The sequence below is a fragment of the Stenella coeruleoalba genome, assembly GCF_951394435.1.
Source record: "Stenella coeruleoalba genome assembly, chromosome: 3".
Classification (NCBI taxonomy): Eukaryota; Metazoa; Chordata; class Mammalia; order Artiodactyla; family Delphinidae; genus Stenella; species Stenella coeruleoalba.
In genome coordinates, this window is record NC_137148.1 from 171074782 (window position 1) to 171102243 (window position 27462).

The 27462-nt window shown below is 60.0% G+C and overlaps 1 protein-coding gene across 2 annotated transcripts; it reads right to left on the bottom strand.

Moving 5' to 3' along the window:
- Positions 1-3073: 3073 nt before the first annotated feature.
- PIAS4 (protein inhibitor of activated STAT 4) lies at positions 3074-27462 on the bottom strand. 2 transcript variants are annotated; one of them, XM_079917517.1, is made up of 11 exons: positions 27321-27462; positions 21931-22357; positions 10697-10781; positions 9946-9987; positions 9484-9574; positions 9244-9372; positions 9039-9144; positions 6346-6419; positions 6095-6255; positions 3942-4072; positions 3074-3605 (listed from the first exon to the last, which is right to left on the bottom strand). In XM_079917517.1, the coding sequence occupies exons 1-11, from the start codon at positions 27345-27347 to the stop codon at positions 3337-3339; spliced, it is 1542 nt and encodes a 513-aa protein (XP_079773643.1). In that variant the 5' UTR covers positions 27348-27462; the 3' UTR covers positions 3074-3336. The 2 variants fall into 2 exon arrangements, with proteins under 2 accessions (XP_079773643.1, XP_079773644.1); XM_079917518.1 differs by having other exon boundaries at positions 21931-22321; positions 27321-27457.

The window sequence follows — 27462 nt, forward strand, 5'->3', positions numbered from 1 at the left end:
GGCGTGGATGCAGTGACCCTGCCTCTGGGCTTCCAGGGTGGTGTGGGTGTCGCCAGTAGTACCAGGCCTGGGGCCCCTACAGAGGAGGTGACCCACACCCCGGGGCATGGGCGGGTGGCACCAGGAAGGGGCCTGAGGGCCGGTGAGGGCGAGGATGGGGGTGGGCAGGGAGAGCCGGCTGGGCAGCCTCCTCGGTCACCTCCGACTGCAGGGTTTCTGGAGGCCCTGGGTTGGGGTGGCCTCAGCCCGGGAACATCAAGTCTGCCAGAGGGCCCCAAGGTGCCAGCCCACGCTGGGCCCCACTGACATGACCCAGGATCCAAGCTGGCTGCTTCCACCCACGCTTCCCGGGGGAAGTCAGGCCGGGGTCCCCTCACTGGGGACAGGGGTCTTAGGCTGCAGCCCCTCCTCTGGTTTGGGGTCATCATACACAGCCACTTTGAGGGCCCTGGAAGAGCCCTCCTCCCGTCTGTCTCCGTCAGACTGGGGCCAGCGGGTTGGGGTGGGGGTGGGGTGATGGAGGGGCCCCGAGGGGACACAATGGCCATGCCGCGGCCTGGGAGAGGAGGGCCAGCCAGCCTTTGCCAGGAGCTTGGGGAGGATGCAGAGTGGCGGCTCCGGGGGTCCTCCATCAGCAGCAAGGTCACTTGCCTGTCTGTGCTTAACATGGACCCAGGTCTCCAACTCGGGCCAGGGTGGGTAGGGGACCAGGGCTTCCACAGACAGACCCCGAGGGGACCTGAGCCAGCCAAGAGGGAGACTGGAGGCCTCGGATGATGGTGAAGGATGGTTCTGCAGCCACTCGGCCCAGGAGGGCATCTTCGGTTAGGCTCCCGTGCCTCCCCCGCTAAGAGAATTCTTGCATATTCGGAGAATTGTGCAACCATCACCTCCATCTAGTTCTAGAACACCCTCATCACCCCACAAAGAAACCCCTTCCCCACTAGCAGTCACTCCATATCCCCCTCTCCTAGCCCCTGGTGACCTCTAACCCCTGTCTCTGTGGATTGGCCTGTTCCGGACATGTCATATAAACGGAATCACATACTATGTGGTCTTCTGTCTGGTTTCTCTCACTGACCATCATGTCCTCGAGGTTCATCCACACTGTAGCGAGCGTCAGTGCTCCGCTCCTTTTTAAGGCTGAATCGTATTCCACTGGGTGGATGGAACACGTGGTGTGTCCATTCACCTGTCAGTGGACATCTGGATTTTTCCCAGATGAAAGGGTTATTGTTTCACAACAACCCTTTCGCTGTTGTGAATCATGCTGCTGTGAACAGGTGTGTACGAGTGTTTACGTGAGCCTGTTTTCGTTGACCTTGGGGTAGACACCTAAGAGCGGAGTTGCTGGGTCAGATGACAACTCCAGCCCAGGACTCTCCCACCACAGCTGCCCCATCTTACATTCCCGCCGGCGAGCTCGAGGTCCTCACTTAATCCCTGTCCTCGCCATCTAGCCGTCCTAGTGGGGGTGAGGGGTGAGGTGGCAGTTGTGACGTGCCTTTCCCTGTTGACTGATGATGTCGAGCATCTTTCTAAGGAGCTTATTGGCCATTTGTGTATCTTCTTGGCCACCCAGGGGGGCAGGGGCCATCCTGGGATTCAGTGGCTCAGTCTGAATTCCTTGCCCGGTCCAGGAGACACACACTGGACCTCGCAGTTCAAGGTGGAATCTTTCTCATTTGACCAAATGCTGTGACTTCTGAATCCGGAAGGCCATGCAGCACAAGGCCAGGAGAAGCGTGGATAGGGCACAGGTTTTGTCCTTTGCTCCCAGCCATGGCCCCGACGCACAGAGAAGTGGACGCTGCGGTAGCTTCACCTTGACTTTTTTATTTGCGTTTTTAAAAAACAATTAAATTAGAATACAAATATTAGAAAACAGCGGCCCTCGGCTGCCAGTGCAGACGGAGGGAGGGCTGAACTGCACAACCGAGTTTATACAGTAAAACTGAATTTGCCCTCGACCAGATTCATGTCCCTTTCTTCTTTAGACCTGAAATGATATTGCTTCCTGACTAGGAGAGTTCTGTTTATACAAAGAAAAAATATTCCGGGTCTTGGGGGTGAGGGGTGCGGCGGGGAAGAAAAGAAAAAGCAGAAAGAATGGCGGGCACAGGAGATCTGGAGAACCAGGTGTGGCCTCCGGGGGACAAGGGTGCTGGGCGGGGGGCCGGGCACCCAGCTGCGGGTCCCTGGAGGCGTCTGGGGCCACTCTGGGCCCCCGTGGTCGCTGGATTGCCCCCCCCCCCCCCACCGGCCAGGAGCCACCTGGGTCTGGGCAGGGAGCTGAGGCCCAGTCCTGTTGGAAGACAAGAGTGAGGCTCCCGGGGGAGCGGGTGCCGGGCAGGCCTCGTACCCGTCGGAAAACCCAAGAGCAAGGAGAGGGGGAAGGAACCGCCCAGAATGGAGAGGCCAAGGCAGGTCCTTGCCGACCCCTCGGAAGTGGCCGCGCCCCCCTGCCCCGCTGAGGAGGGGGCTGGCGACGGCGGCGTCGGCGTCCGTGGACACCTGCGCTGTTCCGTAGGGAAGTTAACCTGAATTGGAGTTACCGAGGTAGCTGGCTAGAAAACAGACCCCCCCCACGCCACACGGTGCCGCGCTCTGGGGCCCCCGCCTTCCGCCGGGGGTCCTGGCCACACGCCGGGTCTTCAAAATACCAAGTTATTGCACTTTCAAAAAATACAACACATCTGTGGCTAAACCCTCCCTGGCCCCCCCCGCCCCGCCCCCCACTGCCCGGCCCCGCCCCCAGCCCCCCCCCCACTCCATGGCTTCTTGGCTAAAAAAAAAAAAACGCTCCCTGCTCCCGGCTCTCAGGAGAGGACACGCTTGCAGAGGGAGAGAAAGCAAAGGAACAGACGAACGTCAGAGTCGGGGTCTGCTGCCGGGGGAGAGGCTGTCCTCCCCGCATCCCCACCGCCCGGTCCCTCGCACCAGCTGGAATGGTCGTCCGGGGGGCGCGGCGACCTGGGCCCACCCGCCCTTCCCAGGGTTGGCTCTGACTTCGGGCTCCAACTCCGGCCAGGGAAGTGGCTGTGTGGGTGGCTTGTCTTGTTTTTAAGTTTGATTTTTGTTTGTTTTTCTTTTTTTTTTTGACTTTTTTTTTGTCGTTTTACTTTTTTTTTTTTTTTTAATCCTCCGATAGGAGAGTCCAGAGGTACAGGTGCCAGGAGCCAGGGAAAGGGGTGGAAAAACAAAATGAACAACAATAAAAAGAAAAAAAAAAACAAAAATCACTCCTCCCGCTGTGCCCGAGGCCCGCCTGCGCCCCTCTGCGTGGTGAGCACCAGGAAAGTCGAGTGTCCGGCTGGTCGCGGCGGTGGCCAGCGGTCAGCAGGCCGACACCAGGCCCTTCTGGAAGGGGCAGCGACGCTTGGGCCGGGGGCCATCCTCGTCCTCGTCCTCGTCCTCCTCGTCCTCGTCCTCGTCCTCCTCCGAGGACGACGAGCTGTCCAGCGTGAGGTCCACCACATCAGCTCCTGGCTTCCCGTTCTCCACACCTCCCGCCGCGCCGCCCCCGCCGCCCGCGCCCCCGAGCGCGCTGCCACCCCCGCCGTTGACGTTGGGGGTGGTTGGGAGCCCATTAGCATCCGAGGTGCCTGCGGAAGAGAGACAGGGACAGATGCTCAGGATGGTAGGTGACCCGCAGAGAAAGGAAATCAAGGCCGGCGAGGGGCGGGGACAGCCTTGTGCAGCAGCACACCTCGGAGGACGGAGCGAGGTGGCCTCAGGCCACCGGCTCCCCCGTGCTCTGGATGAGGCCCGGCACACAGCAGGTGCTCACTAACCACCTCAGACGCCCCGCTCCAGGGGGATCAACTCCACCGGGACGGTCGCGTTTCAGATAAAAAGGCCACGCAGTGGGATAGAGTCAAACTCAGCAATCGGCAAACTCTGGGAACAGAAACTCGGGCAAAGCCCGGCTGAGGCCTCACCAAGCACAAGGATGGGGCACTGGGGGCTGCAGCTGCGCTCCTTCTCGGCACGGATTGGGCACCACGAGCCGTCCACCAGGTACTCGATCTCGTCGGCATCCTCGCACTCGCTCAGGATCTTGGAGAGGAGCCTGGGGGCAGGAGGAGGGCCTGCTGACTCCTGGGCCCCACCCTGCTCCCCTGGCTGGGGGTGGGATGCTCACTGAGCCACTTCCTGCTCTCCAAAAGTGGCTTCAGGACAGCACTGGCCGCACCTGCTGACCTGAGGTTCGGGGCGGGGGCCCATGCCAGACCGGGAGCAGGGACACACCAGAGCCCCCAGCGTTCGTTCAGCATCAACACTGCACCTGCCTCCAGGTGACTCTGACCACCTGTCATGATCACACAGGAGGGAGGCCTTCTCCAGGACACCCTCTGTGGCAGACGGGGCCCCTCCCAGCCCCATCACCATAGTATGAATACAGCTCTGCCATAGTACGGCAGAGGGTCACCACAGTATGACTACAGCTCTGCCTGAAACGTACTTTGCACCTGGAAAACTCCTACTCACCCTCCAAAGCCCTACTCTACTGCTCCTCTTCTCCAAACAGAGCACAAGCAACAGGAATGTCTGTCTCTGGCTCGGTCCTCCCATCCCACACGTCCAGCTGGGAGTTCCCTGAAGGCAGGGTCTGGGATGGAGTCCTTTTGACCCCGAAGCCACCCAGCTAAGGGCCAGAAACCAAGTGGCAGGGCCTTGTGGAATAAATGCACGACCCAAGGACCCTTCCCCCAGGAAGCCTCCCTGGCTATACCCAGGCCGCATGGGCTGATGGAATGGCAGTCCGTGTGGGGCACAGTCACACTACCCAGCCCCAGCCCCATCTGTCCCTAGAGCTGTCAGTAACCACCACCCGGGCCTGAGTGACCTGCTCTAGGCCTGTGGCGGGGAAGGCGGGCCCTGGGCTGCACAGCTGCCAGGCTGGGAACAGAGCTGCCATTCAGGCCCAGCCCTTGTGCCCGGCCCCAGGGGCCTCCTCACTCCACCCCAAGGCTGGACAGCGTTGGGGTGGCTGCTCGGCTCCTCCAGGGAGGGGACCCAGGCTCAGAGCTGGTCAGGCTGGGTTTGAAGTCCTTGCCTGGCTACCTGTGAGCTGGGGGCCTGGGCTGGTGGCCACCCCTTCTGAATCTGTCTCCTCGTCTGTAAGGAGAGGAAGATCAAGGTCCACCTCCCTGGACGGCTGGGAGGGAGGGCTTCTGAGACCTCGAGTGCAGTGACCAGAGGGAGACGAGTGCCCGATCGTGGGGACAGTTCACACGCGGCCACTGCAGGTCAGGGCTACCCCCTTCCCCGTGGCACACACCCCAGCCGCGCCTCAGCCATTGTGTGCGGGCGGGGGCCATGCAGCCAGCGGTCTAGGGCTGCCCCATGGTCCGCTCCTGCCTGGGCCACCAGGTTCCCTACCCCAGCCCCGGCTCTGGGGACAGAAGTGGGTGTGGCTGGCGCCTGGCAGGAGCCAGTCAGTCAGGTGCTGGGCTCAGTTTCTGGAAACTTAAGACCAGAGCAAAGTTTCCCTTTTAGGGAGAATGGCCTTTTTCCCCTTGTCCCCCCTGCGGCATGGGGAGGGCCTGCTGCTTAGGCTCAGGGGACAGCCTGGCCGCACGCTGGTGTCACCTAGGAAAGGGCCCAACAGAAGGTGGTCAGAGTTTTGGGAAGACGTGCGTCCCCTTCACCTTCCTATGTGGAGGATGTGATCAAGCCTTTGCTGAACGCCATTTGAGAAGCAGCTCCCCGAATTGTGCAATAGGGTGGAAGCTAGGGGTTCTCGGGTCCCTGTTTTACATGGGGGAGGAACAGACTCACAAAACGCAAGGTGACGTGGGGAGCAACAGTGGACCTCGTGGATCTGGAGCCCCACTTCTGAAGTCTAAGCTACGCCATTGCCACCCAAACAGCAAAGGCCCTGACAAGTCCCACAGGGCTGACACCCACCTCTCTCTGTAGCCCAGGGCTTGCAGAGCTGCCACAGGGTGCTGCTGGGTAGCCCGGATGCCCCAGGAAGCCTCAGAAGCTGCATGGCCCCTCTCCTCCTTCCAGAGGCCCAGACAGGCAAGGGGCCAAGCCCAGCACAGCCTGGCAGGCGGTGGGGCCCCCGTGCGCCCCAGCTACTCACCCATCGATGATGAGCTGGTCGTAGGGGGCTGGCTTGTCACACACCGGGCACATCCAGGTGGGCTTCTTCTCATTCATCTGGAGGTAGAAGACGGCGTCGAAGCACTGCAGGTGTGCGCAGGTCTCCGCGCGGCAGGGCACCGACAGCCGCATCTTCACCAGCTGTGGGGGTGGGAGGTGATGGGTGTGAGCAGCTGCGCAGCAAGCACTGTCCACCCAGCCGCACCCACAAACCCGCGCGCCCCGACTCACCGGGCAGATGAGGGAGACCCGCACGCCAGTGGTGGCAATCTCACTGTCGGGGTCCAGGCGCAGCTTCTCTTTGACTGTGGGGAAGGGGCGGCTGGTGTCAGCGGGGCCGAGGGGCAGGTTTTCCCAGCAGCCAGAGATGCTCGGGAGGGCAGCAGTGAACACCCTCAGCACCCCTTGCCTCAGCTAGACACGGTGAGCACCCCATATTCACCTCCCAGGACCATGAGGCACATGCTTTAGCTCCAGGGCCCAGGACTACGAGGAGAATCTATGTTAAAAAAAAGCCCTGGGCAGGGACTTCCCCTGGTGGCGCACTGGTTAAGAATCCGCCTGCCAGTGCAGGGGACACGGGTTCGAGCCCTGGTCCGGGAAGATCCCACGTACCGCGGAGCAATTAAGCCCACGCACCACAACTACTGAGCCTGCGCTCTAGAGCCCGCGAGCCATAACTACTGAGCCGTGTGCCACAACTACTGAAGCCCGTGTGCCTAGAGTCCATGCTCTGCAACAAGAGAAGCCACCGCAATGAGAAGCCCGTGCACCGCAACGAAGAGTAGCCCCCGCTCGCCGCAACTAGAGAAAGCCTGCGCGCAGCAACGAAGACCCAATGCAGACAAAAAAAGAAAAAAAGCCCTCGGCAGCAGACATTTATTTTTGACAATAACCTGGGTGCACAACGAGGGGGGCCAGCCCCCCAACAAGACTGCCCTTTTCTGGAAAGATCCAGGCAACAAAGAGCTGCCGTCGGCCACCTGCTGTGACTGTTCGCTCTGATGAAAACCGGCCAGGACCTCCCGCACCACTCCAAGGGCTGGGACGCCCCAAGGCCAGGAGAGCCCCACCAGGGACCCTCAGAGGGCGGGTGAGCCCACGAGCACAGCTCCCTTGCACTGTCCGAGTCTGCTTCTCTAACAGATCAGAAGACAGCGGGCACCCACCATAAAGCCACGGCACGCTGAGCCCACGAGGTGGAGGAAAAAAGCCTGGAAGGAAACTGGCCCACTGCAGCCCTGGGGATGGGCCTGCAGGGGGCGCAGGGAGGCTGGCCAACCAACCTGAGAGGGGCAGCGGTTCAGCTCCATCCCCAGATGGCTCAGGACTATGCCCGGGCCCTGCAGAGTGGAGGGCACTCGTCTTGGACGATGGGACTGCCCTTCCCTCCTTGATACAACGCCTGCGTCCCCTCCTCCAGAGAGCCTTCCTCCGCCTCCCACACGGGGTCGAGGGTGACCTGCCAGCTTGTCCTCCCACCCCCTCAATGCCCCTACTGTCCTCAGTCACCCTGTGGCTCCCATCTCTGGCTAACAGGTGCAGATAAATGGTAGACCCAGAGACCCTGGCCCCTCAAAAAGACCCTGGGCAGCTGAGGACGGGTGCAGTGCATATCATGCTTCAAAGCAGGGCCTCAGTCCTCCTCTACCTAATAGAGGGAGGGCACGTGCAGCAGGAAGGGTTCAAGTGAGACAGAGAACAGGACTTCCCAGCTGCCAGCAGACAGCAACCCAGCAGGCACGATGCCCAGCCTGAGCTGGCTGTGGGAAGGAAGCTGGGGGCTTGCTTCAGAGGGGAGGCCCTGCCCACCCCAGCAGGGGCCCGGGCTTCCCATGAGCTGCGACATATGCTGCCGCGGCCCCTGCACTGCCCCAGGCCTTGGCTCCAGGCCGGTCACGGAGGAGTTAAGCCAGGCCTCCCCATGCCCGTCCCCACCCTGGGGCCCACGGGTGCCTGGATGAGCCCTGCCCAGTCCTGCGCCAATGCCTGAACCTGCCAAGCGGGCAGGTGGTGGGGGGGGATCGAAGAAAGGGCCATTTGAGGAAACAGGCAGGCGGCAGGGCAGGGTGCCTAGGCTGAGGTCCTGGGGTCACAGAGCCCTAACTCTGCCACACTGGCCTCAGTGTCCCCACTGGTCAGACTGGGACGTGGCCAGGCCCCACTGCTTGGATCCATCCGCAGTGAGGATGGAGTCAGAAGGCACCCCACAAGGGCCTCCAGGCGACCAGAGAGGGAACTCCTGAGCCCCCGCTGTGTGGTAGGCAGCCCCCGGGGCAGGACACAGGAAGGTTCTATCTGCCCGTCTGAGTGGCTCTTCTGGGGTTTTTTAATGCTCTGCGTATCCCCACCCCCTTTTTTCTGGTTCTTAAAAGTACAAAAAAGAAAAAAAACCAATGATCTCAGCATTCCGGTGCAGACCCTCATCATCACGTGTGCCTCCACTGGGAATCCATCCTCCGCTCCCGCTGAGAGCTGGCCCCCGCCCCCTCCCGGTCCCGCACAGCCGCCAGAAGCACCCGCCTGGAAAGCTGATCACCTGGGGTCTTCTCCCCCCCCCCCCCCCCGCAAGCCCTCCAAGCCTCCTCGCCCACCAACCCCGGCTCTCCTCGCCCCATTCACGGAGCTCACTGGGGGGCTTTCGGCACACCCAGCCCATCCCTGCCTCAGGGCCTTTGCACTGATGGTTCGCTGCCTGGCTCCCCCTCCTCCTTCTGTATCCTCCAGAGACCTCCCAGAGCTCCCCAACCGCCAGGGTGATGGCCAGACCCGGGGAGGTCCAGGTCCCCCACAGGCAACAAGCTCCTGAGGACCAGGCCTGTGCCTTGTGCCCAGCAAATTGGGTCAGCAGTGATGGAGCCATGGCCACCCCCAGGGACCGTGGGGAGCCCCACCCAGCAGTGCAAGAAAGCCCCGGGGCTCACCCAGTGCCTTGCACAGCTCCGGGTGCTTGACCCCGATGGTCTTCAACCTCTGCAGCAGCTCCGAGGAGGTCAGTTGCCGCACCAAGTACAAGGCCACGGAGTAACTCTGGCGGTGGGGGAGGGGAGCGGAGTCAGGGCTGCGCCAATGGAGGTGGGGTGGGCAGGGGAGGGAGGGCAGAGGGAGGGAGTTCCAGGGCCTGCTCACCTTGCCGTAGTTCCCCCAGGTGACGGTGATGCGGTTGGTGGCCGAGGACAGGTACATGAGGTGGGTGAGGTTAATGGGGCGGCACGGCCTCTTGGGCTCCACTCCTGGCTTGTTCGAGGGGTAGTAGCCCTGGAAGCAGACACCATGGCTGCGCCCATCACAAGGTGTTCCATGTGTCCCACCCGCCCCACTCTGCACTCTCTGCCTCGCCCCCACAGCAGATCTGGGGGGCCCACTCACCGGGACCGAGCAATAGCTGTGGTTGACCTTCACGGCGATGTTGGGTGGGTACTGGTCTTCCTGAGGGCTGCTGGTGTCTGAGTAGCAGATTCTGCAAGGACACCGGGGACCATAGGGCCACGGGCACCTCGGGCAGGGGAGGGCACGCTGGGAGGGGCGGGGAGGACAGATGGGGGGCGAGGGTGGACCCGTATCTAGAGTGGGGCTGCGTGCTGGTGTACCCACGGACAAGGCCAGATAGCAGAGGTAGGTGTGTGTGTGTGTGTGTGTGTGTGTGTGTGTGTGTGTGTGTGTGTGTGTGTGTGTGTGTGTGTGTGTGTGTGTGTGTGTGTGTCTCTCTCTCTCTCTCTCTCTCTCTCTCTCCCCCCCCCCCCCCCTCTCTCTCTCTCTCTTACAGGAAGGGAAGGTGGGCAAGGGTCGTGTCCCCACCCACCCCCGGGCCTGGGCCACACCTGGGCTTACCTTAGGACGACCTGCACGGCCTTGACCCCAGGCTGCAGTTCTCTGTGCGGGGGGGAGGAGGGGAGGGTCAATAGCAGGACAGCGCCCAGCAGCCACCTCTGACCCTTCACTGGGGGGACCAGCCAGACGGACTAACCCACTACTTCCTTCCCATGGCGACCGAAGGCCAAGGGTACTGCCTAGAGCGTTCTCTCCTGACATTTACTCACGGGTGATTTGGGCAAATGACCGCCTCTATCTGGAAAATGGGGGGCTGGTACAGATAGTAAGAGGGTTGGTGGGTGTGGGCCTTGTGCCCGAGGAATGGCAACCCTAATGGTGACTTCTATCTCAGCTGGAGATTGAAGGCCTCAGAGAGCAGAGTCAGAGCCCTGGAACCAGCCTGCATCCCTCATCTGCTCACCGGGGGCAGCTCTGCCCCCAGGGGACACTGGGGATGTCTGGGGACATCTGTGGTGGCCACGACTGGGGTGCTCCTGGCGTCAAGGGGGTGCGGGCAGGGATGCTGCTCCACACCCCACAGAGAACGTGCCCTGACCCTGATGTCCGGAGCAGTGAGGAGGGGACCCTGTTAAAGGGGGACGATTGGCCCACCTTGGGGCTGTGGGTCAAAGGTGGTGAGAATGCGCGGGCCATGAGCACGGGGTGGGGGCCACCCTTCCCCGCCACGCTGAGCCCAGGGTCTGCTGCGGGCCTGGCGAAGGCTGCCCTGGGCTGCCACAGAGGCGGGCAGGGGGTGGGCACAGCGCACCTGGAGTTCCGGATCAGCTCCACCTGTCTGGGCGTCAAGGCAAAGATGCACGGGCTCTCCTGAAGCTTCTCGTTATTCTGTGGAACTGGAGACAAATTTGGGGTCAGGGTCACGTCTGTTCCCTGGCGAGGGCACCGACCACAGTCATTCCTACAGGCCTGGCCCTCTTCAGACTGGGAAGTAGGAAATGGGAAGCTGAGCCCCACCCAGGTGGGATGTATTTGGGGGATCCTGCCCCTTCCTGGGTAAGGAGAACCAAAGCCCATGGTTCAGGGAGCAGTCATGCCCCCCCATGTCCCCCACTGAGGGCCACTCGGGGAGCAGCAGCCTCTTCAGCCCTCTGGGGCTCAGGCATCTACTCAAGAGGACCGAGAACTGCTCGGCGGGGGCAGAAGAGCTTTGCTGGGCCAGCAGGATGCAGCACACCAGGCCGCGTGCCCTCGGGCCAGCCACCTTCTCCAGGTCTGTGAGACGCCAGTAACAACTCTGTCCCCAACTCCCAGGGCTGTTCCGGGCATCTGGTGAGCCATGTACCCAACCATGCAGCACTCGGCCCAGGCCCCGCACGTAATGAGTTCTCAGCACGGCACTGCCAGAGGGAATGGGGACAAGTTGAACAAGGTCCTGCCTCTGGCACTCACGGGTTGTCCAAGGAGATATGGAAGTGAACTGGCAGTGAACCTCCAAGTGCACAAAATAAGAGTCACAGAGCAGCCTGGCCTGGCTCACAGCGGGAGGTGTGAGGAGGGCAGCAGGGACAGCACACACAGAGCCCTGCTCGCCATCATGGAGCACTGGGTGCAGAAGTCGGGAGAGAGTCTGCCGGGGATGGAGACCTTGGCAGTGAAGGGGATGGAGTCTGCCGGGGATGGAGACCTTGGCTCTTCACTCTCAGTCATAACTGTACTGAGAAGCCCAGGCGAGATCAGAAAGCACTCTGAACTGAACGAGAAAATACAATACTCCAAAACTTGTGAGAGGCAGCTAAAGCAGTTGTGAGAGGGAAAGCTATAGCTTTAAATGCTTCTATTAAAAAAGAATGAAAAGTGTTTGAAATGAATGATGTATGCTTCCTCCACAAGAAGCTAGAAAAAGAAGCCCAAACTAAAAGCCAAAGCCATTAGAAGGGAGAAAATTAAAGATAAAGATGGAAGTCAATGAACCAAAAAGCCAACAACAGAGAAAACCAACAAAGCCAAAGTTCTCTGATACATACCTAGCTAGACTGAATGATAAGATCGTGAGAACACAAACTATCATGAATGAAAGGTGGACATCAGTACAGATTCTATAGCCTTCAATAGGGGGCTGTAACTTCATGCCAATGAATTTGACAATTTAGATGAAATGAACAAACTCTTCCAAAGATGCCAACTATGAAAACTGGCACCAAAACATATAGGAAGTTTGAAAAGCTTTTTATCGGTTAAAAAAACTGAACTCATAATTAAAAACCTTTCCACAAAGGAAACTGCAGGTCCAGCTTGGTGGATTCAATCAGATGTTTAAGGAAGAAACCATATAAACTTTATATAAACTCTTCCAGGGAGTCCCCTGGTGGCCTAGTGGTTAGGATTCTGGGCTTTCACTGCCGGGGCCCAGGTTCAATCCCCAGTCAGGGAACTGAGATCTTGCAAGATGTGCGGCATGGCCAAAAACAAATAAATAAATAAACTCTTCCAGAAACTAGAGGAGGAAGGACACGTCTCAACTCATTTCCCCCCCTCCCCCGGTACGCGGGCCTCTCACTGTTGTGGCCTCTCCCGTTGCGGAGCACAGGCTCCGGACGCGCAGGCTCAGCGGCCATGGCTCACGGGCCAGCCGCTCCACGGCATGTGGGATCTTCCCGGACTGGGGCACGAACCCGTGTCCCCTGCATTGGCAGGTGGACTCTCAACCGCTGCGACACCAGGGAAGCCCCTCAACTCATTTTAATGAGGCCAGCATAACCCTGGTTCCAAAACCTGACAAAAATGCATCAAGAAAGGAAAAACACAGCTGAATATCCCTCATGAACGTGGATGTAAAAAATCCTTAACAAAATTTTAGCAAACAGCCAGGGCCCCTGGGATCTGGCCCTGGAGTGCAAGATTGGTTGAAAACCTCCACACGTCCACTTAAAGTGGCTAAAATGACAAGACCAACAATTCTAAGTGTTGACAAGGACCTGGAGCAACCAGGACTCTCTGCTGGGGGTAGGGGTGGTTGTAACATGGTACAGACACTTTGGAAAACTGTTGGGCAATGACTAGTAAAGTTAAACATACACTTACCCTGTAACCAGCAATCTGCTGTTAGCTATTTCCCAATTAAATGGGAGTATGTCTACAAAAAGACCTGTGCAAGAACGCCTGGCTAATTTATTCCTGGCAGCTCTAAACTGGAAACAACCCAAGTGCCCCACAACGGAAGAACAAATGGACAAGCTGTGGTACATTCATACAGTAAAGCTTGTAGTCCATGCATCGACACGGACGAATCTGAAGCCCCAAAGCTGAGCCAAAGAAGGCAGACACAGAGAAGTACATGCTGCGTGTGCATTATACCACCTTCCTGAACAGGCAAAACTAATCTATGGTGATAGAACTCAGAAGAGAGGCGGCCTCTGGGGGTCGGGGGAAGGCAAGGACTGCCTGGGAGGGGGGCCCCTCGGGAACTTAACGGTGATGGAAATGTTCTGTATTTGGTGGCATTGGGGTTACTCGGTCACATGCATTCTCTAAAACTCAAGTTACGCACTAAATATCTGTGGATTTCGTTGTATGTAAACTATACCTCAATGTTTAAAATTTTAAAACTACACTGAGAAGTGATGATCATTCTGTAACGAATAAAAATATCAAGTCACTGTGTTGTACCCGGAATTAATATTGGATTGTAAGCAATCATACTTCAATTTAAAAATAAATTTGATGAAGCCAAAAAAAAAACCAAAACCAAAAAAAAAACCCCACCAAAACTAAACAAGGGACTTCCCTGGCAGTCCACTGGTTAAGCCTCCGTGCTCCCAATGCAGGGGGTCCGGGTTCGATCCCTGGTCAGGGAACTAGACCCCGGATGCCGCAACTAAGAGTCCACATGACGCAACAAAGATCCTGTGTGCTGCAACTAAGACCCGGCGCAGCCAAAAAAGGAAGATCGGCTCCAGGCCCTATGTGGAGGAATACTATGCTCCCGCGAACACAGGGAGTCACGAATTAAGCAGCTCTTTGTGCTCCGACAGAGACTAATCCCCAAGATGGTTTTAAGTGGAAAGAGCAGGTGCAGAGCAGTGTGTACCTCAGGCTGCTATTTGTGTAACCAAAACCAAGGAGGGGGTCTGTGCAAGAGCCGCCTCTGGGGAAGGTGGGTGCCAGAAGTGGCCACTACCGCAGCCCTGGAGCCGGGGGAGGTAAGGCGTCTGCTCTTCTTATACTGCAAACCCTTTAGGACAGTGGTGGGCAAACTGTCCCTACAAAGGGCTGGAGTGTAAATATTTTCAGCTCGGCAAGCCACACTGTTTCTGCTTCTACGTCCCCACTCTGCCTTGTACCATGAAAGCTGCCGGTGAGGGCGAGCCCGCACCCGCCTGGCGCGGCCTGGGTGGGGGGCGGACAATAGGGAGCCCTGGGGCTGGGCCCAGGCCTGGTCGGCCCACCCCTGCTTCAGAACCTTCTGAATTCCAAAGCGCAGCCTCGGGTAGGCTACTTAAAAAGGAAACACAATTTGAATTTAAAAGCAGCTCGGGCTCAGAAGCCAGAGCTCCCGGGCCGGGGTTCGTACCCCAGCTCTGCTCAGCCACGCCCCCATCCCCACCCAAGCCTGTGCGCCCTCCACGCAAGGGACCAGTTTCTCGGGGTTCACAGTGCCGGGGCCGGAGCTGGCGCTCAGGAAGAGGTGGCTGCTGAAACCGCCACACTGCTGCCGCCAGTTCCTGCTCGTTGTGGAGGGAGGGCTGGTCCCTCCGGAGACCCGGTTGGGGCCCCTGAGAAGGGCTGGCTAACTGGAGGGCTGGGGTGAACGTAGGCTACCTGCAGATGCGCCCAGACCCGCCCGAAGAGCCCCGGGCAATTATTTATGGGGGGAGGGGGTCTCACAACATCTGAGCTGGGCCGCCAAGCCTGGGGGGGGCGTGTCAAAAATACTCCCCCCGCCAAAAAAAATACTCCCCCACACCACAGAGTCCCCTGGGAGGCAGGGGAGGGGACGGTGCACCGGCCAGCCAAGGAGCTCTTCCTGCAGAAACCGCGAGAGGGGTTGCCGAAGAACTGGCTGCGCAGTCCCTTTCCCGGAAGGACTCCTATTTCTAGGTGAGCCTGCTGCAGAGGCAGGGGATGCATTCCGAATCCCGATTTTCTGCTGTGCCATCAGCCTGGGGTGGCCGACTGTTCCCCCAGGAAGCCAAGTGGCCAGTGGGAGGCCAGCTGCCAGCTCAGCTGGGACACAGCGGGCAGGGGTCCCCCAAACCCGGACCTGGGCCATCCACCACCAGTGGCAGCCCCACCCTTCCAGCTTTCAGGGCTGAAATTCAGGCGGAGTCCGTGACCCTCACCCTCACCCCCACTATCAGCTCCCTTGGCCAATCCCGTTGTTGAGGATTTCCGAACGCGCCCAGGGAGGTCCCTTCCCCCGCAGTGCTCATCTGATCAGTATGAAGACCCCTTGCCGGTCTCCTGGCTCCCCCCAGCTCTGGGCTTCGGGGGAAGCTCTGTCCCCAGCCCTGGTAGCCTTGATTCCACCGCAGCCACCCTGGGCGCCTCCTTGTGCTCCCCACCTGCCAAGAACATACCTCGGGGCCTTTGCACTCGCCATCCCCTCTTCCAGAACATTCCTCCCCCAACCATCTACACAGCCCTGGTGTGTTTTAAGCCTGTGCAAATGCCACTGGAATGAAGCCTTCCCCGAGTACTTGTATCTAAAAACTGCACCCTCCACCCCAACCCATCAGCGACACTGGCACTCCCAACCTCCTTCCAGGCTCCATTTTTCTCCCAAACCCTCACCTCCTAAGAATTAACACAATTTTCCCGTGTCTTTGGTTCGTCGTGGACACAGAACCAAAACTACCTCTCCTGTCACCCATGCTGCACAGCAGGGTGGCCATGGGGGTCCCCTGCCAGGCGGCTTGGGGGCTGGGATGAGGTACATGCCCTCCCAGCCCCAAGCACACCCAAAGGCCTCAGCCTCAATGCCTCTCCGGGACTAAAGGGAGAACCCCTGCCCCAAGGTCCTCAGGGAGCTGGAATCCCAGGAGGAGCCAGTGGACCAGGGACTCAGCCCCCAGGCTCAATCAGAGACCCCGAAAGAGGGCCTGGCACACGCAGGCGGCTGCCAGGCAGCCTTGCAAACTGTCACCAGGGACGAGTATTTAATGACCTCAGCAGGTGCTCACCACATACTGGGGTCGGGGGGCGGGGTGTTCTGACAAACCAGCAGTCAAGACACACCACACATCCGAGGTTGCACACGCAGACAGAAGGCAGCAGCGACAAGAACAAGCGCGTGACTTCATCGCTGTTAACCAGTGTGTTCTATGATGAACACATATTTTTACAAAAGTTTAAATAGAAACAAAAGAACATTTTAAGAATTCGATCGGGGGACTTCTGGTGGCGCGGTGGTTAAGATTCTGTGTTCCCAATGCAGGGGGCCTGGGTTCGATCCCTGGTCAGGGAACTATATCCCACATACACGCTGCAACTAAGAGTATGCATGCCGCAACTCAGGAGCCCCTGCCTGCCGCAACTGAGACCCGGCGCAACCAAATCAATAAATAAATAATAATTTTTTTTTAATTTAAAAAAATAAGAGAATTTGATCAGCAGGGACTTCCTCTCATTGGCCTGAAGCCCTTCGGCAGGCAGCCCCTGCCCCTGGGCCCCCGAGGCCCCCTCCTCCAGGCTGAGGCCTGGCCCCAGTGGTGATGGCGGGGGGCGTCCTGGAGGAGGCAGGAAAACAGGTGCCCCAGGCTGGGCGCAGGGGCCTCACAACAGGAGGGGGCGGACGGGTACAAGCCCCAACTAAGGGCTCTGGGTTCGAATCCCAGCTCCTCCACTCACGGGGCGAGGAACCCAGACTTCCTGCTCTTGAGGTTACGGGAGGAACAAGCACTGAAGGAATGACTCAATGTCTTTCTCACTGCAGCCTTCAGGCTGCTCCTCATCTCCAAGCCTTTGCTCACCTACCTCCACCTCACTCTGTCCTCTGGATGCAGTGGGGAACAAGCCAGTCCCAGGCGATCAACAATGCCAGGGTTGGGAGCAAGGCCCCAGAGGAGGAGAGAGTGGTAAGGAGGTGAAGGAGATGAGCTGTAGATCAGGCGATGATGGGGCAGGGAGGGCCATGTGGGTGTCCTGGGAAGAGTGTGACAGACAGAAGGAACAGCACATGCAAAGGCCCTGGGGCAGGACCAAGCCCGGAGTGCTGGAGAAGGCTGGAGCAGAGTAAGCGAGGGTTAGGGTTAGGGTTAGGCCAGGCGAGAGAGAGGAGGTGAGGGGAGGGAGGAGGAACGTGACCAGCTGCTATTCTAAAAGCTTCCTCTGGGGACTTCCCTGGTGGTCCAGTGGCTAAGACTCCACGCTTGCAATGCAGGGGGCCCGAGTTTGATCCCTGTTCAGGGAACTAGATCCCACATGCCACAACTAAGAGCCCGCGTGCCGTAACTAAGACCCAGCGCAGCCAAATAAAAAATTAAATACTGAAAAAAAAAGTAATCATCTTAAAAAAATAATAAAAAATTTAAAAATTAAGAAAAATAAAAGCTTCCTCTGGCTGCTGGGGGTAAAGTGTGTGGGGAAGACACCAGGAAGGAGGTTGGGCAGATTAAAGCCAGGGGCGGGCACAAAGTCGGGGGATCACAGCAGGCGGAGGTGAGCCACCTCTGGCAGGACTTGGGGTGGGCTGGAGGCCTCGCCTGGGACAACCTACACGCCCACCTGAGGGCCCCCTCACAGGTAATGCTGGGTGCTCCCCAAGGCACCCACCTGCTGCAGAGCTGATGGAGCCCCTCCCACCACCATGGGCAGGGGAGGCCCAGCCAGCCCAGTGGGTCAGGCCACCTGCCCCTGGATGCCACAGACAGCCCATGGGCCTGGTGGGTACCACGCTGGGCTGTGGGGCGGCAGGCAGGCCTGCCGCAGGGGTATTATCCACCTCAGAAAGGACGCGAAAGAACAAGACCTGGGAAGCCCTCAGGACAGCCCAGTCGGCCACCACCGTTCCCCGTGCCCCACCGATCTTGGTTTTTCTGGCCTCTGCCACCCACGTCCAGGCTACTCTCCCTTCCCCAGCCTGCGGCACACCACACTCTGGTCACAATGGCCTCCATTCATGAGCTCTCTCACCACCGGGCCTCTGCCTGGAACACACTCACCCACCCACCCCCTTTGTCCGGCTTGATTGCTACTTATCCCTTGGGTCTCAATAGGATTGTGACCTCCTCCAGGAAGGTTTCCTGACTGCCACCTCCCCACAAATGCACAATAAGGGGGCTCCTGGTACTGACAGCGCCCTGCCCCCCCCCCCCGCCCCCGGGGAACCCTGCACTCCCTGACCGGAGCATTCCTCGCCCGTCACCGTTTAATCACCTCTAGGGCACCTTCCTGGCAAAACTCGCCAGGTCAGGGACCCCACTACCTTGCTTGGGCAATACCAGCCAAAGGGCTCGGAGCCTGAATGAGGGACGTATTGATACACTGGCCCTGCCCAGTGGGGACAGGGCTAGACCAGTGGCTCTCCACCAGAGTCAGCGCCGACCACGTCCTGGAGCATAAGGAGAACTGGGGGGCAGCTTGCTCACCCTGCTGGGCCACGGGAGTGGTCCCAGCCCACAAGGCGCTGGCCACAGGACACCGGGAGCCTCGGGGAGCAGCGGTGGGACAGGTCGCGTTTCCTTCCTTCTGCCCGTGGTGAGTCTCATGATGGTACCTCGTCTCTCCCACGCTCCCTGGCCCTGAGGTCTGGGCCTCCCAGAGCGGACACTCAGCCTCTGCCTGCTGACACCCCAAGTGGCCAGGCTTAGGGGACCCTCCGGCCATAAGAGGGTTGAGCCCCAAGCAGCAGTGTTGGACCCGAGACTGCATCCCCGGTCCCGCTGAGTTCTGCTGTGGGTGAGCAGCAAGCGCCTCTGCCCCCGGGGGTGCCTGGCCCAGATGGCTGGGCTCCCTGTTCTGAGAAGAGGCCTGAGGTCCAGAACCTTCGTGTGGTTCAGTACCAGGGCTTCCCCACAGGGAAGCAAGGTGCCAATGGCGCAGAGAGGGGGTCAGAGGAGGGAAGATGGCTGAGCACGCGGCCTCGGAGTCCCTTCCCTCAGGATGCCGTGTGACCTTGGGCTAGTCTCCTGACCTTTCTGGGTGCCAACCCCCAGCCCCCGCTGGAGTGGATCATCTTTCTCCTAAGGTCCTTCCAGCTCCCTGTCTGTGGCTCTATTATTCCCCTCCCCTCCCCCAACCAGAACATTCCCCTCCACGTGATTTATGTCTCCTGTCTGCCTGGCGCGGTCTCCATCCCGGAGCCTGCCTGCGGCTCTTCCGGGGAAATAGGACCAGACTGTTTGGGCCTCGTTTTGGTCGGCAGGGCATGACCAGGGGTGAGGGGGAGGGGAAGCTGGCTAGAGCCTCCTGAGGTGGCTCCTGGCAATGCCAGTGCTGCAGAACTCCCTGTGGGGAGGCGCCCAGGGTGAGGGGTGGGCGGACAGAACTGCCGGTGCTGGAACAGCAGGGACCAGATGGCTTCAGGGCCACCATCAGCGCTCGATGAGGCCTCCCCCAGGAACCTGGGCAGCCCCCAGGGAGTCCCTGAGGAGATGGGAGTCTCGGGAAAAGGGTACATCCTGGGAGAGGGGCAGGGGAGTGGGTGGGAGCAAAGGCAGGGTGGGGTTGGCCTCTTTGTTCTGAGCCAAGAGCAGAGTGATTCCTGGTGTAGACAGGGGAGCAGACTCTCCCGGAGATCAGGTGACTGGGGTCCCTGGGGGCTCAGGGCAAAGTGATGCATTGTGGGGCGGGAATGGTTGCATGTTTGCGGGCAGGAAGGAAGGCCATGGTCCGGGCAGGGGAGGGAGGCTGCCGGCCCTGAGTTCAAAGTCACCTCCAGTCCCAGGCCCCCGCCCAGCGCCAAGCCCACCTTGCAGTCTCCCAAGCCCACCTTGCAGCCTCCCTGTAAAAACACAGCCTCCCTGATATAAAGATCGTGCTTGAGTCCTTAGGAAGGAGTCTGAATCTTCAGCTCGACCTCCAGAACCAGCCAGCCAGCCAGGCCTGAGACTCCAAAGCCTGCAGGGGGAGTGGGAGGTCTGGGGAGGTTGGGAGGGGGCAGGGGGATGGGTCCTGGCATCTAGAGAGAGATTGCGGGAGCAGAGACAGGGAAGGTCATCCTGGAGAAACTCAGGAAGGGGCCCTGGGTCCCCAGTGCTGCCACGTCACCCCCACGATAGGTGCTGGTGAGCCAACCTGCCCCCCACCTGGGGGCTGGCGAGAAACCCCTCCTGGTGTCAGAGAGAAGGCGGGGGAGGGCGGAGCCCCCGGGCCAGAGTGTGGGGCCTCAGACCCCAGGGCCAGGAGCACCTGAAGCACTTTCCTCCACCTCTTACAGCCTCACCTGGAGCCACAGGACCTCGGAGAGAGCCGTCATCCCTCCCCCACCCCCCACCCAGGGCAGGACGGAGGGGGCCGGTAGGCGCGCCCGGGGCTGGAGCTAAAGCCTGTGTGCAGACAAGGGCCCCCTGGACGATCAAGGCAGGCTGCTGGGTCAGCACGGTTGGGAGGGACTGAGCCGCGGGGCCAAGGGCACGGTGGGTGGGGGCATGGAGGGACCGTGACCTCGGCCACAGCACACAGGGACCGACTCACGACCAGGGCCTACTGTGACGGGCAGCAGGACCCACAGCGTGGGTAGGCTAGGGGCACCCCGAGGTTCTGAACAAGGGGTGCTAGAAGTGAACCTCCACAAGGGTGGGGGGCTCTGTCTGCTCCCTGCTGCACCCCCTGATGGGTGCCCACCCAGCAGGTGCTCAGGTATATGCTGTGTGACTGGGTGGGTGATGAGTCGCAGGAGGGGTCTCCAGGAACATTCAGGCACCTGGTAAAACCTCAGGGGTGACAGGAGCCCCATCGCATTCCACTTGCTCTCTGGAGCCCTGGAGGCCCAGGAAGCTGTGGCTGGTTGGTGTCCTGGCCCCAGAGCTCAGGGCAGCATCTGAGGCTGAGTCCAGGCTGACACCCACTCCCAGCCCTGTCATCAGGGTGGGAGGGGGCTGCTACAGGCCTGATACACAGCAGGCCTGTCCCTCAGTCAACGTAAGGGACAGAGAAACGAGGACAAGGTTCCCCGGCATCATCTCCTCTATTCGCGCTGCACCCCGCCTCTCAGAGGCACACCTGGCCATGTGCTGACGGGCCGGCCCATGTTGACAGGCCTAAACCCGCTGACCGAGGTCACTCCCGCAGGCTACCTACTAGGAAACAGCCTTCCGCAGGGGGCGGGAGGGAAGGTCGAACCTCCAGCCCCTTCGCCACCAGGGGTAAGACCACAGAAGCCAGCCTTGCAGGTGGCCCCCAGTGCCCCCGCCTCCTGGTGGTCCAGCATGGTGGAGCCCTCGCCCACGTTGCACCAGAGTTGGTTCCTCTGACCAGTGGAATGTGGCAGAAGCGAAGATATGCCACTTCCAAGCTGAGGCTGCGAGAGAGCCCTCAGCTTCCAGTGGGGTCATGCACTCACACAGGTGCACATGCTTTCTCTCTCCCTCTTTCCACCGCAGCCCCCCTGCCCCGATCATGGTTCCGAGGGAAGCAAGCCACCACATCATGCTGGGAGGACACTCAGTCAGCCCCCAGAGGCCCAGGCGGCAAGAACTGGGGTTTCCAGCCAGCAGCTGGCAACCACGTGAGTAAGCGCCCCGCCCCCAGCCCCAGTCAAGCCTACTGATTAGGCAGCCCCCCAGCCGACAGGTGGACTGTGACCCCCCTGAGCGACCCCAAGCCAGAACCACCCAGCCAGGCCGCTCCCGAGTTCTGACCTTCAGAAACTGAGGTGTCGGCTGTTTCGAGCCACTGGGATTTGGGGTAACTTGTTACATGGCAACAGGTTACTAATTCAAGGACCCCAAGGTGGCCCCTGTGCTTCCTGGGAGGGACAAGCCCCCCTCAGCCCCTCAGCCCTTGCTGCTCCCCAGAAAATGCTCTGGGTTGGCTGCTTGGCTGGCCTTGGGCGCTGGGAGAACTCAGAAGGTGGGGCCGCCCACAGGGGCGGCGGGGACTCACCCAGCTCGGTGGGCTTCAGCAATTCATCCAACATGTTAAAGAAGGGCAACTTCACCAGGCGCACTTCTGGCTTGAGGGTCTTGGCAGGCAACCGTCCGAGTCCGTTTAAGTACTTCCCGTAGAGCACGGGGTAGTCAATGTTGGGGCCCGTGAGGGGAGTCCTGGGCACCGAGCTGGCCCGGTCGTAGGTGGAGTGCATGGTCAGGGGGTCCAAGGGCCGGTGGGGCTGCGGCACGGGCTCCGAGCTCTTCTTGGCGTAGCGTGTCTCGTAGAGTTCCTTGATCTTCTTGAACAGCTCGGGACTACAGTCAAACTGGACCAGCTGGAGAGCCCGGGTGACAAGTTCGTGTTTAAGTCCGCTCTTACTCCGGCCGACAAAACCCAGGAGCATCTGAAGATCAGAGACTCGGAAACTCATCACCATGTTCTGGGGAAGAGCAACCACAAACACACAGGTTCAGAGGGATACGCTGCCAGGGTGAGGGACTGCCTGGGCCAGCTGGGGGGACAGTGAAGTGAGACCCTGCTAGCAGCTGGCCGGCCTGGGGCCCCCAGGAGGAGGCGGCGGCAGCTTCTGCCCCAGTCCCACCGGCGGGCTTGGTCCCACCTCCATGCCTGTGCTCAGGCTGCCGCCTTGCCCTCCCCTGAGGGGCCCCCTCCCCGCTCAGCCCTGCTCCCGTCCTCCCCCTCCAACCTTCCTCAGCATCACCAACGCAGCAAAAGCTCGTCTGACTGACCCCCCCACCCCCAGCTGCTTCTATTTTAGGTCCTCTTTTCCCATCTTCAAGCCTGAAAGCATCCCCAGGGCAGGAACTGGGAATCTTGCTTCTCCATAAACAGCCTCAGTCGCGCTCCAGCTGAGAACACTGATGGCCTCTCTGACCTAGGCCTCTTCGTCAGGGAGGATGGCAGGTCCACCTCATCGGGATGTGGGAAGGACCAGATGAAGCGATGCACGTAAAGCAGAGTGAGCGCTCGACCAAGGTCGGCCACAAACACATTTTCCCTTTGGTCTGGAGCATGGTAGCCACCGCTTGCTTAGTACTGACTCACCTGCCGGGGACTGAGCTGGGCGTGTGATTATGCACTTAACTCTGATCCTTCAAACACCCCTACCAGGTTGGGGTGAGCTCCAGTTACAGACAAGATCCAAACCATACTCTGAAGCCGGGGTGGCTCCTCTCTACCAGGCTGCCCCAGCACCGACTGATTTCAGCTGAGCGCTGCCGAGGCCGTCAAAGCGTCTGCTGGTCCCCCCCACAGGCGTCCTCCCCTTGGTGCTGTGGACACTGGGGCCATCCCGGGCATGGTGGGGTGTGGAGCAGCATCCCTAGCCCCGCGCACTCGATGCCAGAGCTCCCCCAAACCCCAGTCGTGACGACCACAAACGTCCCACAGACATCACCAAATGTCCCCTGGGGGGCAGGATCAGCCCCAACAGAGGAGCGCGGGGATCCAGCAGCCACAGAGGCTATGAACTGACCCGTGGCAAAGTGATGACTGGCCACTATTACCTGGCAGGGCCCCTCCAACGAAATCAGACCAAATACAAGAGAGCAGTGGAGCCCAGTGTTTTCTGTGGGACTGGCCGGCAGTGGCCTGCCCTCCGTGACCCTCTGGGCTCCCCGATAAGCTACATAAGCAAAGTATCCCGGAGGGATGGGCCAGCGGGGTATGGGGGCCACCCGTGCCAAACCCTGAAGCTGACCTGTGATGAGTGAAATGTGGTGGGAAAAAGACACTTCCGGGGTGGGGGATGGAGAAAGAGAAAGTACAAGCGATGACAGTGGACATGGAAAGCTGGCGAGCCTGGGGCAGGACAGCACCCAAAGAAACCAATAAATCACTTAAACTCAACTAGAAAAAGTCTGATGGTCAGAGGTGGGCGGGACCCCCTGCCAGGCTGGTTACGTGCCACAAGGCGCTGCTGTTTCCGGGCTGTCAAAGAGTGAGCTGTGGAATCTGATCGTGGCTCCAGGAGTCAGGAGCCCTAGGTTCAAGCCCAGACCCTGCCCTAGGTTCCCAGATGACCCCGGGTCTGCTGTCAGGCTTCTCCGCACTTTGGACAAGATGGGAACTCTAACGTTCTTTCCAGCTGTACGGCGCCAGGCTCCTGCTGATGGCAGAGGGGTCTGACGGGCCCAACATGACACAGACAAAGGTGCGGGGAGGCCCCATCCTGCCTGCAAAGCTTAGAGGGGGAGGCTTTTCCTGCTGCAGGGTCTTTCTCCTACTCCTGCACTGCAGACGGAGAGCGCCCACCAATGCCAAGCACAAGGGCCTTCATGGTCACTAATCTCACAAGGACTGGTGCCCATTACACAGGTGAGAAAACTGAGGCTCTGAGAGGTAAGCAGCTGGCCCAAGGCCTCCCCGTGCATCCGCAGCAGGGCTAGCAGTATTTGGACTCGGGGCCATCGGGCTCCTGAGGCTGCTTACTTCCACTCACACCCAGCTGCCTGGGAGCCCCTCACTCCCCAGTACACCCGCTGCTTGGGGGCCTAGCAGTCTGCTGGCCCTCCAAGAGTCTGAACACTTTTGAAAACAAAGAGGCTTCGCCTCCCTCGGCCTGACTTCCTACCTTGAACAGAGAAGAAAGACTTGCAGACAAGATGTTTCTTCTGGAAGAGCCCCAAGGCGCTCCAGGGGAGAGGCAATGTCATATGGAAGCTGACCGCCCACCATGGAGCCAAAGGCAGGTGGGCCTGGCCTTTCAGAGTCTGACCACAGCACATCTTCCTGCCCCTGGGAGCCCCTGCCCCTACCTACCCCTTCCACCAGGTTGGGGCCATCCGGAGCCGCCTCATGCACGCGCATCCCGGGGCACACCCCTCGAGCTGCCATATGTTCATGACTCGGATTTCTCAGCAGCTGCCACCACCGAGGAGCCTGCCCTTGACACTGGAAGGGAGGGGGGGCCGCGCAAGCAGGGTGCAAACGTTCAGGAAGAAGCCCCAAGTGCTGCGCAGACCACTTCCTGCCGCGGCTTCATCCTGACCTGCCTGCCCCTCAGATCTGTGTTTATAAACAGCGCCAGGCCCCAACGGCTTCCAGAGCGTCAACTCTGGGCTTCTTCGGAGCCGTGTGGAGAAACAGCAGCTGCGCTGAAACAGGGGCGCCTCTCCAGGAACTAAGAGCTCCGTGCAGAATGCTACACACCCTCTCAGGGAGTTCCCAGACCACTCCCCACCCCCACCCCCAAGCCCCTCCCAGGGGCCTCAGGTTGAGTGTCTCAGATTTCTAAGCTTATCAACAAGCCCCTCGCTCTCCCCTCGGATCAGCCCATTCTGGACCCCAAAAGACAAAGTCTCCGGCTCTCGCTACAAAAGGCTGGGAAAGCACCTAAAAGAGGGGGACATTTCAATGACAGGTAGGCACTCCACAGTGACAGCAAGGGACTGAAGGAGAAAGAAGGCTCCCTAGGATGGGAGCAGGCTGGGCTCATGAGGCTTGTGTTTTAGAGCACTTGAAAAAGGGTCAACTTGATCTAATTGGGGAGGGGGGCCCCAGCCACTGGAAGGTGAAGTAGAGTTCATCAGATCATATTTCAAGGCCCTGGATGATATAAGAGTTCAGATCCTACTCTCTGGCTGGAGTGGGGGTGGGCGCCCAGAGCCACAGCCCCACAGCGGCCTGAGGAGGTTAAATTTCAGGGCTCCAGGGGACTTCAGGCCGCAGGTTGTTGCCTTGGGCTGGCAGAGTTCAGACCTCTGCATCTCTAGGGCAAGTCTCAATTTCTCAAAACTCCGGAGAGGGGCAGCCATGTGTGTGATGCAGGTATATGGAGAGGGCACTCAGGGGTGAATGGGGCTAATACCCTATAATCACAGAACCCTGAGGGCCGCATTTCAGATCCCAGTGGGAAGGGAAGGGAGATGTAAGGAGAGGGAGGAGCAAGAGAAAGAAAACATTTACAGGTCAGGACCCTGGGGAGGGGAGAACAGCAGGGGGAGGGGGCGGTGTCTTGGTCCTGCAAGGTCTGGTCCCCCACCTCCCTGGGATCAACGGCCTTGAGTAAACTTCTCCGGGAAGAACCCTAGCCTAGTCAGGGGCAAGGGTTCTGGAGCCTCACCTCGGGGAGGCATCTGGGAGAAGATACAACCCCGGGAGAGGGATGCTCCCAGCTTAGTCCCAAGAGGATTAAAAGGGGCCCCAAGCTTGAAGAGGTGGCATCTATGGGATGTGGAATGTGGACCCCAAACAGGAATACGGGGGAGAAAGACTAGAAACTAACCACCAGCGTCCCCCAGCGCCGGGAGCCCCCAGCTGTCCCGTCACGTGATCGCCCTCCTAAATACCCTACCCTGCAACCAGCCAGGGACTCTCCAAGGACCGACGTAAGAGACCGACAAAAAGAGAAGGGTGCCTCAGATGCCAGAGCTGGGGTGCATAAACAGATCTAAAGCAGGGGTTCTGGGGGCTGTGTGGGAAGGGAGTGTGATCTGAGCAGTAGACTCACGATGGGGTAGAGTATAAGGGAAGCAGACAAGGTTTGGAAATGGGAGTCTGATCCTGCGAGTGTGGGGTCCAGAGACCCCAGGAACAGTCCAAAGCAGCACAGATGCTGTCCTGAGGGTAGAGGGAGGAGGAAGGCAGAGCCCAAGACCCAAGGCTGAGAGGAGAGTTATTAGGAAGGCGCCGACACAGGGGCCAGGGCTCAGTCCCATCGGGGAGGGCAAGCTGTTATCGCCGCGCGCACTCCGGGGTGAAGAGGGTGTCGGGAGGGGGGCGGGGCTCTGGGACCAGAGCGGGAGCTGAATATTGGCTCCAAACCCTAGCCTGGGGTAGAGACCCCAAGAGACACACTGTGTTTGGGGGCAGTTCAGGACCCCAGCTCATCACCCCGGATGGTGGAAACGGTGGCAGAAAAGTCAGGGGACCTTTCTGGGCAGGAGTCGCCAACCCCAGCCTGGTCAGCTAGGCGAGGAGGCTGAGACCCAGATGTACCAGCCCACTGTACCATGGGGGGCTGGGAGGCGCAGACACTCCCCCAGGCCAAAGAGCGCCGAACTCGAGGAGTGGACGAGCAGTCCAGTCAGTCATGCTGTCCGGGGGGACTGTACCTCAAGCTGGGAGGCGCGGCCCTGTGCCCGTTCTTAGGAAGGTCCAGACCCCAACCGCTTGAGTTGGAGGTAGGAGAACCCAACCTCCTACCTGGGGGCTGAACCCCTGGCGCGAAAACTGGGGTGAGGTTTGGGGGGCCCCGCCCCCGGCCTCCCCGCGCCCCGCCCGCAACCGGAGCCCCGGGGCCAGGGGCTGGCGAGGGAGCCGGGCGCCGAGCCGCGGGCGGGCCGCACTATGGGGCCCCGAGCGGAAGGCGCAGACCTCGGCCGGCCGCCCGGCCCCCGCCCCCCCGCCCGCCCTGGCCGGCGCTGCCGCCGCTCACTCACTTTGGCCTCCACCAGCTCCGCCGCCATCTTGGCCACCAGCGTCCCCCGCGCCGGGAGCCCCCAGCCGTCTCGTCACGTGATCACCCTCCACTCGCGGGCGGGGCCGCCACCGCGGCCAATTAGCACCCGCGCGCCCTCCTCC

Coding starts and splice junctions, on each gene's coding strand:
- PIAS4 (XM_079917517.1), bottom strand. CDS start 27,347: ATGGCGGCGGAGCTGGTGGAGGCCAAA. Junction 9,575..9,945: donor GCCGTGCAGGTCGTCCTAAG/GTAAGCCCAGGT, acceptor GTGTCCTTGCAG/AATCTGCTACTCAGACACCA. Junction 9,145..9,243: donor CCTGGGGGAACTACGGCAAG/GTGAGCAGGCCC, acceptor CCCCACCGCCAG/AGTTACTCCGTGGCCTTGTA.